The sequence below is a fragment of the Suncus etruscus genome, chromosome 11, assembly GCF_024139225.1.
Source record: "Suncus etruscus isolate mSunEtr1 chromosome 11, mSunEtr1.pri.cur, whole genome shotgun sequence".
Lineage (NCBI taxonomy): Eukaryota > Metazoa > Chordata > Mammalia > Eulipotyphla > Soricidae > Suncus > Suncus etruscus.
In genome coordinates, this window is record NC_064858.1 from 74,757,793 (window position 1) to 74,772,968 (window position 15,176).

General features: G+C 53.9%; 1 protein-coding gene across 2 annotated transcripts; it reads left to right on the forward strand.

Moving 5' to 3' along the window:
* Nucleotides 1–403: 403 nt before the first annotated feature.
* On the forward strand, nt 404–14,473 carry CACNB3 (calcium voltage-gated channel auxiliary subunit beta 3). Of its 2 annotated transcripts, none has more exons than XM_049783438.1 (13): nt 404–540; nt 7,200–7,322; nt 7,516–7,638; nt 9,676–9,791; nt 10,058–10,122; nt 10,329–10,348; nt 10,708–10,788; nt 11,197–11,255; nt 11,349–11,458; nt 11,698–11,849; nt 12,419–12,514; nt 12,636–12,785; nt 13,166–14,473. In XM_049783438.1, the coding sequence occupies exons 1-13, from the start codon at nt 499–501 to the stop codon at nt 13,478–13,480; spliced, it is 1,452 nt and encodes a 483-aa protein (XP_049639395.1). In that variant the 5' UTR covers nt 404–498; the 3' UTR covers nt 13,481–14,473. The 2 variants fall into 2 exon arrangements, with proteins under 2 accessions (XP_049639395.1, XP_049639394.1); XM_049783437.1 differs by lacking the exon at nt 404–540 and adding an exon at nt 3,222–3,356.
* Nucleotides 14,474–15,176: the final 703 nt, after the last annotated feature.

Genomic DNA, 15,176 nt, shown 5'->3' on the forward strand with positions numbered 1-15,176 from the left:
TGTCTCCCGCCTCCGGAGCCAAGGGGCTGGGCCTGGCATGGGTGAGAAGGGACGGGGCTGCCTTGGCACCTTGGTGGCACCAGCGCCGCAGGCCGGGCAGAGGCATCAGTTACGCCCAGGTGCCGGCTCGGGCGCCCAAGTCTTTCTAGGGTAGGGGTGCGGAGGAGGGGGCCGGAGAAGAGGGTGCAAGGACGGGGATGCAAGGAGGTGCCCGCGGATACTGTAAAGAAGAGGAAAACGAGGCGCGGGAGGAGGGAAGACGAGCGCTGAAGGCGCCCGACGCCGAGCGAGAGTGGCAGAAGGGGCGAGAGGCGGGCGGGAGGCGGGCAGGGGGAGGGCGCCCGCCCGCGAGGGGAGGGAGGCAGCGGGCGGCGCCTTGGCGGCGGGCGAGGCCGGGCGTGCGGGCAGAGCCAGCGTGCAAAGCAGCGCCAAGTCCTGCTCCCACCTCGGACGCCCTGGACGCCCTAGACCCGGAGGGCAGAGGCCGATCGCCCTTCTATGTCTTTTTCTGACTCCAGTGCAACCTTCCTGCTGAATGAGGTAAAGGCGGGCCCCCTCCCCAGCGGGTGAGAAGAGAGCCCCCACTCCACCTTCGGAAGAGGGCTGTGTTTGGGGGAGACTGCAGTGATGCGAGACTGTAGGGAGGAAGATGGAGGGGTGCAGGTAGAAAAGCAGGGAGCAACCCCCAGCTTGCAGTTTTTAGGCATGGGGCGAGGGAGAAGGAGGGAGGGACTGATGGGTGTGCCAGAGAGGGCCCTGGATAAAAGGATGGGCGGGGGGGGGGTCTGCCAACTCCCCTGGCCCTCCTTCTGGGTCCTTTGGGAGCAGCCTCAATGATAGAATATCAGAGGTTTTGGCCTGGTCTAGATCTTAAAAACTGCTGGGAAAACGGGCTTCCACAGGTCCTAGCTCCTCCCTCAGTTTTCCTATTTGATGATCAAAGATTGAGAGCTGCCCAGCTTCCTGGCACTTAGGAAATACCAAGGTGTGTGTATCTAGGAAGCTCTCAAAAATTCTAATTCCAAATCTGGTCACTTATGGTTCTTTCCTGCCTACCTTCACCCCATCACCCCATTTCTGGCTTCTGTATGTTGGGTAACTGGCAGCTGCCAATCTATCAGCTGTCTCCTAGAAACAGGGTAGTAACTGTCCTCTCTTCAGATCCTTCCCACCCTACCCCCTCCTCAGCTCTCATGTTTTGCCATGGAGGCAGAAAAAAAAAAAAAGGTTAGGGACCTTGTGGACACTGACAGGCATTTTACATGACAGGAATTGATGAGGTCCCTGTCACTGAGAACAAAGCAGGTAGACGTTAGAGAGGTGAGAACTAGAAAGGGATACTGAGAGTTAAAGAATGAGAGAAATACTGACACAACTGCAAAACCCAGGGGATATGCACAGGTCTAAGGAACTTAAACCCATCTCCTGAGACTCGTTGGCATGGCAACCTGTGTTTCCTGAGCAGTCCTAGACACCATTGTCCCAAATGGGGACGAAGACACTGTGGTAGGAAAGAATGAGGCAGATGGAAAAGCCACTGTTACCTAAGGTCTCCTGTACACCTTAGAGGTTCCCCGAAGGAAAGGTCAGGAGAGCAGACTGAGGAGGGCAGTGAGAAGCCTTGACGGCTGCCTACTTCATTAGGTGTCGCTTTGGTTTTATTCTTTCACTGTGTGCTTTCTTTATGCACCTTTGGAAGGTCAGAAGGAACAGAAGAGATAGACACAGATAACAAGGACATATAGATCTACTGAGGAGCTGGAAGAAAGCACCAAAATACAAAAGCTAGATTGCCTAGACAATTTCCAGTAGAATCTAACACAAAACCAGCTCTGAAATGGTGCTGACTCAGATCTGGAAGTGGATTGCCTCCCCCCAAATGTAACTCCTCAAACAAAGGAGCCCCAACAACTGTTTGCCAAATGCATCAGGGAGATGCTGGGCAGGGCTGGACCACAGCACTCATCAGGCAAACTAAAGCTAATCTCTAGATGGAACCTAGCTCTTAATCACAGGTTAGTGAATCTCACTAACAGGGAAGCCGGTAGGTTTGTCGAGGTTTGTCGAGTGGTCTGTCCTCTTCTTTGCAAGGACTTTCTTCCTGTGTTTCTTGGAATCCTTGTTAACCCAGGAAGATAAATGGGTAAGCAGATACCTTATTTCCCCCTCAGGGATGGAGGACGTCTCTCAGAGGCGTCTGCTTTCTCTCAAAGAGTGGCAAGAGTATATAGATGGGCAATCTAAATTCAAATGAATAATTTTGTGCCCAAGATTAAAAAAGGGGGGGCACTTAAATGGGAGTATCTGTGAGGAAGTTTTGCCAAGAAAAGAGCCACTGCTGTGTCCAACCCCCGGGACTGGCTGGCTGACCAGACACCACCAATACCTGCTAAGGCGGGATCTGTCCAGGGACACCAGTCCTAGAGTGGCCAGGCCCCCACCTGCAATCGGAGCCCCGCAATCCTTTAGGGTCACCTACAACTGCTCAGTCCCCACGGATACCTAGGAAGCCCCGCGCAACAGGTATGAAGGCCCTACCCTAGATGTCCCCTTCGGCAGAGGCCGAGCGTCAGAGGGGAGCAGGAGCTATTTCCCCAGCCGTGTCTAGCTGGGAACCCCAAATCCATTCCTTGCGGTAATATCGTGGGGTTTGCTTCTCGTTGGGGTGGGGGGCCCTGCCCAGCCTCCGCCAGGCCTCTTCGTCTCCAGCCGGGTCTCTAGTTTGGCCGCCTGCCGCTGGCACCCGGAAAGCGCGCGTCGTCTCCCCGGAGCCCCTCCTCCGCGGAGCCCCTCGCCTCTCCCGGCCTCGCCTGGCCCGGCCTCCCCTCCCTTCCCCCGGCCCTTTGTTTCCCGGGGAGCCTTTCCGGGGCCGTCTGGGTCTGGCCGCCGAGCCCGCGCCCCGCCTCCAGCGCCAGAGGCTCCCCGCCCTTCCTCCCGCCGCTCCGGGGCCCTGGGGCGCTGGGGCTCGGGGCACCCACCGCCGGCGCGGTCCCCGGCCGGGTGTCGGGCTCCCGGGCGGCCGGGGCCCCGCCTAGGCGGGCGGGGGGCAGGTGGGCGGGCGCTATTGTTCCCCGAGCCTGCGCCGGCTTCCTCGGGCGGGCGCGCGGGGTGGGACCGGCGGGGCTCGGGGGGCGGGGAGCGTGCTGGAGCTGGCAGCAGCTGGGCTTCGCGCTCGCTCCCTCCGGCGCTCGCTCGCTCGCTCGCTCCGCTCCCGGCCGCTGCCCGCCAGGCTGTGCGGGCTTCGCTGGCACCTCCGGGCGCGGCCCGCCGCCCTCGCCCCTGCCCCGCGCCGCCCCCGCCCGGACTCCCCCATGTATGACGACTCCTACGTGCCCGGGTTTGAGGACTCGGAGGCGGTGAGTGCCGGCGGCGAGGGTGGGGAAGTTGGGGGGCCGCCTCGGGTCTCCCTCGGACCCTCCCCCAGGTCAGGACTTTGGCAGATCCCCCACCCTCAGCCACTGGGCCAGGCGCGCTTGCAGAAAGAAGGGCGGTGGGCTTTCAGTGCCGGGACTCCCCATCCCCAAATCCACGCCCGGGGCCTCACCTGTACCTGGGGAGGTGGGGAGAGAGGAAGAGAGGGCCTGAGCAGGTAGCTAGCTACAAAAAGGGACCGACTGGAGGGGCGCAAGGGGCTGGCATCTAGAGGGCCCGATGGGGTCTGGAGTTCTGGAGGGAGAGTTCATGGGGTGTAGGAAAGGCGGGGCTCTAGGGAGGGGGCAGGTTAGGGAGGCCGAGGGAAAATCGGAGGGTCCAAGGTAGTCTTCTCCACCAGAAAGCCCCCATTACTCCCTTCTGGCCATCCTGGATCATCATCCCCATCCCCTCGCTCTGCCTCCAGCCCTGCTTCTCCGTCAGGCTGGAAACTGGCACCCAACATCGGGCAGGGCCAGCTGGCAGAGCCCCATTTCTTCCACGCCTCCTGCTGAGAGTTCCCAGAGCAGTCTCCTGAGTGCCTGCCCAGCATGGAGGCCTTGGGCTGGAAGAAGCTCTTTGCTCAGAGAACCAGGCAACCAATAAATATTTAATTCTCCTCTTTGCTTTCATCTCCTGACCCACTGAGACAGATCAGCTCATTAGGCAGTGATTCCCGGAGCTGTGAGGAAGGAGAGTAGGAGAGTGTTCAGAAAGATGGGGTGCAGCTTCACAGCCCCTTCTTGCAAACCTCAACAAGGCTGGCTTCTTTGGAGTGTCTGTGACGGGTACATTGGGGCAGTGTTTGAGGCTTCTGCCACCTCTTGCTGCCAGTCTGTATGGATTCTGAGGCTCAGTATAAATGGCTCTCTGTCCTTCTGTGAGACAGGGCTCTTCCTGGGCCCTGTTCTCTGTTGGGCCTTTGGGTCACATTACATTACAACTAGAGTAGATGCTCTAAAAGCTCTGGTGAGCCTCTTTCTTATGGCTGAAGAGACGGCTGGCTTGGCCCAGGGTGCCGAGGTGAGTGTGAGAACAAATCTGTCTGTGGGACTGGAAGGCCCTAGAAGGTCCTTCCCATCCCTGGTGAGAAGGCAAGGGCCACTGCGAGAGGAAGATTTGCAGTGGGTGTGGGGTGAGCCTCCTGCTAACTAGCCCTCCTACCCGCGCTGGTTCCTGGATCACCCTCCACCTCTTCCTTTTCTCTCTCTGGGGCCCCTCTGAAACAGTAGGAGGGAGATCAGGCTCTAAATAAATCCACCGGCTCATCTCCCTTCTCTCCTTCCCCCAAGCCAGGCAAGAGTGGCGCTGCAGCCTGCCTACACACTTACCAGCAAGGGGGCATCACTAGGGCACTGTGCCAACTCCTGGAAATTCCACAGAACTGAATCTGAGTATAAGAGAGGGTAAGGGGAGGAGGTGAGACCCGTGAGTACACTTGGTGACTCTGTCCTGGCCTCCTCAGTGCTTTGAGGCCTGGGAGAGCTCGGAGGCCTTGGCAGTAGCACAGGAGAGATTTCATCCCCAGCCTAGTTCACACAGTGTTGAGAGAGAGAGCTCCTGCCAGTCTCAAGATAGGGTGAGAAGCCTGGTGACCCAGATGTCAGGTTGCGATGTGAGATTCTGAACTCTGAACTGGGCTGCAAGCAGGTATTTGTCACAGTGCTCCCCTCTGCCAGTGCCTCCTGCCACTGCCCACATGCTGGCCCGGCTTCCTGCAGAGAGTCATAGCCCACAGAAGTACCTCCTGTGTCCTGAGGATGGGAAGGTCTCCCGCTGACAGTGCAAAGGTTCTTCCTGGGGCTCAGATTTGTCTCCTGCTGCCAGGCCAGGAGTCCGTCTTAAGAGGACTCCCTTGCTCTCACCCTCCTCTTCCCCCTCACCCCTCACCTCCGGTGCTACCTTCATGTCTTAGAGCTGAACATGGTCTTTAGAACTGAGGCTGCCTGCAAGCAGAGTGGTCCTTTTGCCTGTTGTGACAGGAGTTGAGTTTGTGATTAATGTAGAGGTATGAGTTTTTCTTCCTCCCTGAGTTTAGCCTCTCTGCTCTTTCTATATCAGCCTGAGAACATTGTATTCTCTCTCTCTCTCTCTCTCTCTCTCTCTCTCTCTCTCTCTCTCTCTCTCTCTCTCTCTCTCTCTCTCTCTCTCTCTCTCTCTCTCTCCTGTGCTTCTTATTTTTGCATTTTGGACACTGTTTTCTTTTTGTTTTGTTTTTTGGGTCACACCCGGCAGCGCTCAGGGGTTACTCCTGGCTCCATGCTCAGAAATCGCTCCTGGCAAGCTCAGGGGACCATATGGGATGCTGGGATTCGAACCAATGACCTTCTGCATGCAAGGCAAATGCTTTACCTCCATGCTATTTCTCCGGCCTCCAGGGACAACTCTTTTCTGTGCCTCTTATCTTGACATTTTGGAATTAGTGGAATTATCACTTCAGACCTTCGCACACAAAGGGGAAACCAAGGCAGAAAACAAAAGATTCACTTTCCCCAGACAGACCTCCCACATTCTGCACAAAAGTTCAGCTTCCTTTGGTCATCCATGCAGTTTCCTCCTAGCTCCAGAGACTCTACTAGGAGCAGGACTCAACTCCTGACTCAGTTACCAAAGACCCGTCTGACTGAGGCACCCGCTCTGGGGCTGTGTTGTCTGGCACCACCCTGGCCTCAAGGGGCTGCCATTCCCCTAGGAAGAGGTGAAATGGTAGGCCAGGTGGCAAGTGTGGCTGAGCCTTCCAAGGCCTGTGTTGTTTTCTATCTTTCATTTTTTGTTTTTGTTTTTGTTTTGGGCCACACCCGGTGACACTCAGGGGTTACTCCTGGCTATGTGCTCAGAAATTGCTCCTGGCTTGGGGGACCATATGGAACGTGGAGGGTCTGACCGAGGTCCGTCCTGGATCAGCTGCGTGCAAGGCAAATGCCCTACCACTGCAATATCGCTCTGGCCCCCTGTCTTCTCAGTCTTTCTAGTTAGCTGCTCACACCTGACAGGCTCTTCCAGCAGGTGTGAGGGCAAAGAGAGCTGGGGATGGGGAAAGTGAAGAGGTGGTGACTTTCCGAGTTAGCAGTTTTGTGTTCTCTTCACCTTGGAGGGGAAGGGACATGGGAACATAGGATGCCAGGGATCGAACCCTGGTTGTCGGGTGCTAGGCAAGCACACTACTGGCTGTACTAGCACTTGGGCCCCAAGAACTAACTTTTGGCTATTTCCAGCTGGCTGTGCACCTGCCAAGCATTTGTGCAGTTAGGGGGCATTGGGGGTCCAATGTGCCACACCTGGCAATGTTCAGGGGCTATTCCTGATAGTGTCTGAGATCGAACTAGAACCTGTAGGGCAGACAGATACCTTACTCCCTGTTCTGTTTCTGCTCTGCTACCAAGCATTTTAAGTGCTGCTTTGCAGGCTAATGTGAACAAGAGGGCTGGATCTCCTGGCTTCAAAATCTCCACTGTCTTCTATTCAATGCAATCTTCCTTCCCTCTGCCTCCGAGGACATGTAGAAGGGAGAAAAGGGAGTCTGGAAGAAAAAGAAGGTGCTATTCAAAGCTGCTGTATTAATAGGCCTAGGGGAGGGGCACTATCTTTGCAAAGAGAAATTGGGCAGGCTTTCTTGCAGCTCTAGAGCGGTTCAGGCTCTGGAAGACAGGAAAAAGACTTTAGGGTTCAGTCACCCTATGGACATGGAGAGGTGGGATAAGTGGAGACTTCACTGTGAGTTAGGAGGTGGCTTCTAGAATGCATTTTGTTCCTGAGCCCACCATCACCCCTCTCCCTTCCCATGCCAGGGTTCAGCCGACTCTTATACCAGCCGCCCATCTCTGGACTCCGACGTGTCTCTGGAGGAGGACCGGGAGAGTGCCCGGCGGGAGGTGGAAAACCAAGCTCAGCAGCAGCTTGAAAGGGCCAAGGTAGCATCTCTTGGGCTGGGGTGGCTCAGGAAAGGCTGGGAGGCAGCTTGGGTTCAGTCCTCTGCTAGGGTACTTCTGTTAGTGTATTTACTTGTGACAGCCAGGCAAAATGCTAGTACCTCTGCTCTTGGAGCACAGCCAGAAAGGTGAGCTCCGAGGTGCTCCTCATTTGCACCCATGATCCATTCTCCAGCACAAACCTGTGGCCTTTGCTGTAAGGACCAATGTCAGCTACTGCGGTGTCTTGGATGAGGAATGCCCAGTCCAGGGCTCTGGAGTCAACTTTGAGGCCAAAGACTTTCTGCATATTAAAGAGGTAACTCACCCTGCAAACCCCCCCCCAAAGCCACTAATTTCCCTGCTCTTGCTATAGTTCCCATGCCTCTTACTCCAAATATCACTATTTTTATATATTTTTTATTTTATTTATTTATTTTTTGTTTGTTTTTTGGGCCACACCCAGTAATGCTCAGAAGTCACTCCTGGCTTGGGGGACCATATGGGACGCCGGGGGATCAAACCACTGTCTGTCCTAGGCTAGCACTGGCAAAGCAGACACCTTACCTCTAGCGCCACCACGCCGGCCGCTTTTAATTATTTTTTTAAATATTTAACAAGTCTCTCACAATTGTATTTCACTAACATATTGGGGCTGTTCCCACCACCAGTGTTGACCTCCCTCCACCATAGTTCCCAGCCTGCATCCCATACCTCCACCCTTAGCCCCATAGACTGCTAGCATAACAGATCCATTTTGTGTAGAGCTTGTTATAGTTTGGGTCTCTTGATTCTACTTTCTTTGACATTGGTTTGGTATTTGGGGCTGACCATCTTTTATTTCCACTCTATACTTCTGGGACCATTTGACCCCTGGGTCCCATCCACATTCCCGCCCCCCTTTTCTAAGTTTGTAGGGAGACAAAAATGTGAGGCAGAACCAGATGATTCATGTTCTATGGTTCTGTAAAAAAAAAAAGGTGGTGCCCCAAATATAAATAAAATTGAAAAAAGGGGGACAGTATGGCAAGGTTTTTTTTTGTGTGTGTGTGTGTGTTTTGTTTTGTTTGTATAGGCACTGTAAACTTTGGGGAAATTAGAAAGAAAGTTTCCTTGGCCTAAGAATTACAGAGTGGGGCTCGGAGAGATAGCACAGCGGTGTTTGCCTTGCAAGCAGCCGATCCAGGACCTAAGGTGGTTGGTTCCAATCCCGGTGTCCCATATGGTCCCCTGTGCCTGCCAGGAGCTATTTCTGAGCAGACAGCCAGGAGTAACCCCTGAGCACCGCCGGGTGTGGCCCAAAAAACCAAAAACAAAAAAAAAGAATTACAGAGTGTCTCTACCCTTGAAACATACTGTCATGAGACTGACTATAGTCTTTGGGCATGTTAGTTAACCAACCCCACGGTCTCTCTTTATGGTCCCAGGAAAAGTTTTGTTCAGTTGCGGTTGTCAAAGTCAGTCTTATGTAATTAGAGATCTTGGTTTTTGCACAGATCCTATGATGATGAAGCCTAGGATAAAGTCTTTCTTTATGGTTCCAGGAAAAGTTCTGCTCAGTCGAGGTTGTCAGAGTCAGTCTTCTGTAATTAGAGATCTTGGTTTTTGCACAGATCCTATGATGGAAGGTCTGATTTCTTCTCACCATTAGGTGGTGCCCAACTCTCACTTTTATTTATTTTAGTTTTGGGTCACACCCAGTAGTCCTCAGGACTTCTGGCAGAGCTCAAGGGATCATATAAGGTGCCAAGAATCACACTTGGATTGGCCATCTTTAAGGCAGGTGCCCTTCCCACTGTACTATCTCTCTAGAGCCCCAATCCTCACTTTTAAATAAGCATCCAGACTTTTTTCTTTTTTGGGGGGAGCCACACCCAGTGATGCTGAGGGGTTACTCCTGGATCTGCACTTAGGAATCACTTCTTGCAGGCTCGGGGGGACCATTTGGGATATCAGGGATCAAACCTGGTTTAGTGGTGTGTAAGGCAAGCGCCTAACTGCAGTACCATTACTTTGACCCCTGAACTCTTCCACTGTTTACCCTAATATATACCTGTCCAGCCCTGTATCTAAAGAACTAATTAAGGTCTTGGCTCCCCCTGAGATGCACCTGGTTTAGTCCCCTTCCTTGTGCAATGAGTAATTGCACTGTAGATTGGCTGCCTCTGTGGTACATGATAGGTGGGATAGCAACTCAGACCTGGCTCTTCTTCCTCCTGGCACCTTCCGCCACCTACCCTTCCCTGCTTTCCTCAAACCAGCTCCCTGAGTGCCTCCCAGGCCCCTTCACATGAGACAGCCAGGACTGGGACCTGGTATCTCCTCTCACTGCCCCTTCCTCATCACCCATCTGCAGAAGTACAGCAATGATTGGTGGATCGGGCGGCTAGTGAAGGAGGGCGGGGACATCGCCTTCATCCCGAGCCCCCAGCGCCTGGAGAGCATTCGGCTGAAGCAAGAGCAGAAGGCCAGGTGAGGGCAGGGCTTACTCAGTAAATTCCCCTAAAGGAGTACCCTTCTCCTGTGGGGCACATTACCATCCCCTCAACCCCTCACCCTGTACAATACACATCCCCTCCCCTATGTGGTTCACAGCACATAGATGCAAGCATACACACAGGAGCATCAACCACACACAGCCTTCCTGCTAGATAAAATCCAAGGAAACGAATATAGTCATGAAGTAATATGAAGCACTTACTCAGAGACACTTAACTGACCCCCCTTTCTGCTCTCAGGAGATCCGGGAACCCCTCCAGCCTAAGTGACATTGGCAATCGACGATCCCCTCCTCCATCTCTAGGTAGCCTTTACCCTAACCCCACCTTCTTGGGTAGGTGGGTTACTAAGAGGGAAAGGGAGCTTCTCCCCAGGATAACTATTTGGGAAGGGGCTGGTGGAGGGACAGGAAGCTGGGAGAAGCCCAGATTTCCCCTAGGGAAGGGAATACCATGCCCCAGGACCTTTGCCCATTGCCAACTTTAACCTTTTATTTCCTTTTCCAAAAAGCCAAGCAGAAGCAAAAGCAGGTGAGTCAAGGATGGAATATGGGCTGAGGGGCTCATGGCTGTGGGGCCAGGTTCTTGGGCAGCTGTTGTTGAAAGGACCAGATAGCAAGGGTCTGAGGAGCCCAGAAGTTCTTTTCTTGGAGGGAAGACCCATTCTCAGAAGTCAATGCTCAGAGGTCTTCACCTGGCTCTGCACTCAGGAATTTTTCCTGGCAGTGCTTGGGAGATGAGATGCCTGGGATTGAGTCTGGGTTGTTAGTGTGCAAGGCAGATGACCTCACCTCTATACTGTCATCCGGCCCCAAGTCCAGAAGCTCTGAGTCAGGTTCACATCAGGCTGCAGGCCACTGACTTGGTCTGACCACAGGTCAATTCTGCAGGCAGAACACGTGCCCCCTTATGATGTGGTGCCTTCGATGCGGCCTGTGGTGCTGGTGGGACCCTCTCTGAAAGGCTATGAGGTAAGAAAAATACTGGATCCAGAGTCCTCTTCATGGGCATGGCCGGGCCCAGGGCCATTAGAAAGTGACTTCTCGGGCCCGGAGAGACAGCACAGCGGCGTTGGCCTTGCAAGCAGCCGATCCAGGACCAAAGGTGGTTGGTTCGAATCCCGGCGTCCCATATGGTCCCCCGTGCCTGCCAGGAGCTATTTCTGAGCAGACAGCCAGGAGTAACCCCTGAGCAACGCCAGTTGTGGGCCCCCCCCCCCAAAAAAAAAGTGACTTCTCAGTGGCAGCTCCTCCCCTAGCAAAAAAGAAGCCAGTGGTCTCTAGGAGAAGTGAATGAGCTCTGAGCTACCTAAGGCCACCCCCCACCCAGGACCCTTAGCCAATCCTGTGCCTTTTGCCTTTCACCCCCTGCTCCCCTAGGTCACAGACATGATGCAGAAGGCTCTCTTTGACTTCCTCAAACACAGGTTCGATGGCAGGTAAAAGGAACATGGGCTACTTTAAGGGAAAGTTCACTGGCCTGGTCTTGACATTTAAAGCGCATGGCCACTCTCCCTCTCCATGTATGCCAGGATCTCCATCACTCGAGTCACAGCTGACCTCTCCCTGGCAAAGCGGTCTGTTCTCAACAATCCTGGCAAGAGGATGATCATCGAACGCTCCTCCGCCCGCTCCAGCATTGGTGAGGGCCCCTTTGTGTCTCTGCACAGCCCTGTTTCAGAGAGTCCCTCCTACCTTTCCCCTCACCCACTCCTCTCCTGGCTATTCTCCCCTCAGTGCTAATGCAGTGCTTCCCAGAACTGAGGTATACCCTTATCCCTTCAATTCCCTTCTCTCCACCATTTGGGAGCCCCCACTGCCCACTGAAGTAAGAAGTGCTGGAGCTGCTTCTGAGCACACTGCCCCTCCACTCCTCCCCAGCTGAGGTGCAGAGTGAGATTGAGCGCATTTTCGAGTTGGCCAAGTCTTTGCAATTGGTAGTGTTGGATGCAGACACTATCAACCATCCAGCACAGCTTGCCAAAACCTCACTGGCTCCCATCATCGTCTTTGTCAAAGTCTCATCCCCAAAGGTAAGTTAGAATGGTGGAGGGGGCTCCATAAGGTTGCCCCCCGAACTCAGTTCTGATCCCAGTACAGGGGGTCCTCCATTTCTTGTTTCTGCATTGTTTTTTTGTGGGAGGCCACACCCAGCAGTGCTCAGGAGTTACTCCTCCAGGGGACAGATGGGATGCCGGAGATGAAACATCAGTCAGCTGCATGCAAAGCAAACGCCCTATCTGCTGTGCTAGCGTGCTATAGCTCCATCCCTCTGCTTTTTTTTTTTTTTTTTTAATTTTGTTTTGTTTTGGGGTCACACCCGGCAGTGCTCAGGGGTTATTATTGGCTCTATGCTCAGAAATCGCTCCTGGCAGGCTGGGGGACCCTATGGGATGCTGGGATTCAAACCACCGTCCTTCTGCATGCAAAGCAAATGCCCTACCTCCATGTTATCTCTGGCCTCCTTTTTTTTATTTTTATTTAATTTTTTTTCCCTCTGCTACTTAATACAATCTGGAGCCTTCTTTTCCTGCCTGCCTGCTTGCTACTGCTTCATAGGGAACCACCCCTTTCTTCCTCCCTGGCCATGTCCTCCTCTTAGGTCCTGCAGAGGCTCATCCGCTCCCGGGGGAAGTCCCAGATGAAGCACCTCACTGTGCAGATGATGGCATATGATAAGCTGGTCCAGTGCCCCCCGGTGAGTACCTACCCCTCCTTGCCCTTTGGCTTTTCCAGAGCTGGAGGAGTGACAGTCACGGGGAGGGGCTGCCGCTGAGAAGAAGCCAGCGGTCATCTTCCCCCACCCACCCTCCTCCCAGGAGTCATTTGATGTGATTCTGGATGAGAACCAGCTGGAGGATGCCTGTGAGCACCTGGCTGAGTATTTGGAGGTTTACTGGCGGGCCACCCACCACCCAGCCCCGGGCCCTGGACTTCTGGGCCCTCCCAGTGCCATTCCTGGACTTCAGGTAACCAGTGGGTACAATACTCAGGTTTAGCCACTCAAAATCCTGCCCTTTTCCACTCCCATCATCCTTGATCTCTACTGCGAAGGCTAGAAGGGCAGGGAAGACAGCTCTCAGTTCAGTGTAGAGCAGACAGATGAAGGAACTTCTTGTGAGAAAGAGAATTGATTGGTGAGAGAGCTCAAGAGAAGCAAACTCCCGACCCTGCTGAAGACAGAGCCTGAATTTCGCAGGAGTCTCCAGTCCTCCATTCCTGAGGGAGAATGCTCCCTTATGTTTCTCCATCCTTTCCTTGTCTTCTGGACACTTAGAAGGGGAGGGAGGGGGCAGGAAGCACAGGCCAAGTCTGTTTCACCCACTTAGGGCTGTTTTGTTGCCTGCAGAACCAGCAGCTGCTGGAGGGGCGAAGTGAGGAGCACTTGCCACTGGAGCGTGACAGCTTAATGCCATCTGATGAGACCAGTGAAAGCTCCCGCCAGGCCTGGACTGGCTCGTCCCCGCACAGCTCTCGCCACCTAGAAGAGAACTATGCAGACTCCTACCAGGATCTGTACCAGCCTCACCGCCAACACACTTCAGGACTGCCCAGTGCTAATGGACATGACCCCCAAGACCGACTCTTAGTCCAGGACTCAGAGCACAACCACAACGACCGAAACTGGCAACGCAACCGGCCCTGGCCCAAGGATAGCTACTGAGCGCCTCCTGCTGCTCCACCCTGGAAGCACAGGCACAGCTGGCTGGGGCCCTTTTCCAGGCAGGTTGGAGTTAGGCTGGCATTAGGCTGGCACTAGGCTCAGCCCCCACGACCCCTGACCCAGCCCCAGCTCCATGGTTGCCTAGGGTCCTACAATTCTGGGAGAAACAGGGCCCTTCACCTCCTGGGCAGTGACCCCTTAGGTTCCCATTTCAGGAACTAGCTGTATGTGCTGCACCCCTGGCACCTCTTCCTCCTGCACAAGAAGAAGCTGCCTCACTGGACAGTGCCCTTAGACCAGATCCCTTCAGAAGGGGCCTTCCCACCAAACTCAGGGAAGGAGTGCCTCTCCCAGTGACAAGAGGGTGGGAATATGGGCAGCATGGCATGAGGGAAAACTCCAATCCCTGAGTAGGCATATGTCCTAACTCACCTCACTGCCACACTTTAGAAATGAGACAATCAAAGCCCAACAGGGTGGCACTGCCTCCATCAGCTGGAGCAGGGTATTCGCACAAGGCCAGAGCTGCAGGCAGATGAGGCTCAGGACAGAGGCCTCACAGATGGAACTACGAAGGACTCTCTTGACTCTGCCAGGAAGCATCTTGACATCTCAGGCCAAGGGCCCAGCACAGGATCAAGCCAAATGGCAAATGAAAGCCAACCTGGATTGGGGTTTGGGGAAGCAAGACCTTTGGGTAGCAGAGAACATATAGAACAACTTCGTGGCCCTCCATGTTCCTTCATTCTTTTGCTCTTGCATCCTGTCATTTCTATCCTTGGCCCTCATCTCCTGGGTATATGGCCCCAGGCTTGATTCTCTAATTCAGAGCTGCTGCTTGTTAAGTTTGGGTTCATTGGAGAAAGATGCAGCTGTCAGCCCGAGGCCATCTACCTGGCTACCCTTGCCTTATAACTAGTGTGTGACCTACAGCGCATGCTCCACAGACCCTGCCCACCTCACTGTCATCACTAATAAACATAATGCACAGCCTCTCAGGCTCCTGTAAGCTCCTGGAATGGTGTACTGGTTCAGGTGGCACCAACTAGAAGGGGTCAAGCCCCGATTTCTTCAACCAAGGACCAGCTGGGTGAAGAGGGATAACAACAGAGCTGGGGGAGGTGCTATCTTGGGGGTGATCCACCCCAACCCTCATGCTCAGGTACCTGGAGAGAAACCATTAACAACACAGAAAGGTGGAGAAGACAAGTTATAGGTTCATAGGATCCCTGTCAGAAAGTAGCTACAACTTGAACTTGTTCTTGCCCAGCTTTCCGAAGAGTAGGAGCAATATTGGGAGGTTGGAGGGAGGTAGGCCCTGAAGCTTTCACAGGATCTTAACTCAGGCAGATCCCACCTATCATTCCTGAGGCTTGTGTCCATTAAACCCCTCCTGTGACAAAGCAAAGACAGTGAAAATGGCCTCAGGCACAGAAACAGATGGGAGAGTAGTACCAATCATGCCTCACATCTGGGATCACAGCTGTTTTCCTGGCCCTGTGTACAGCTCAAAGTGAACAGGCCAAAGCTTTAAGTGATCTGTGTCTACACAAGCATGAGGCACCATTTAGGATCTTGCTATCACTAGCACCGCCATTTCCTCTGCCTCAGGAGGTGGAGACCAGCTCAGAGCCTAGGTTTTACTGATATTTTGTTTCATGCCACAAGTCCACCTGCCATGACCAACATCTTCTGA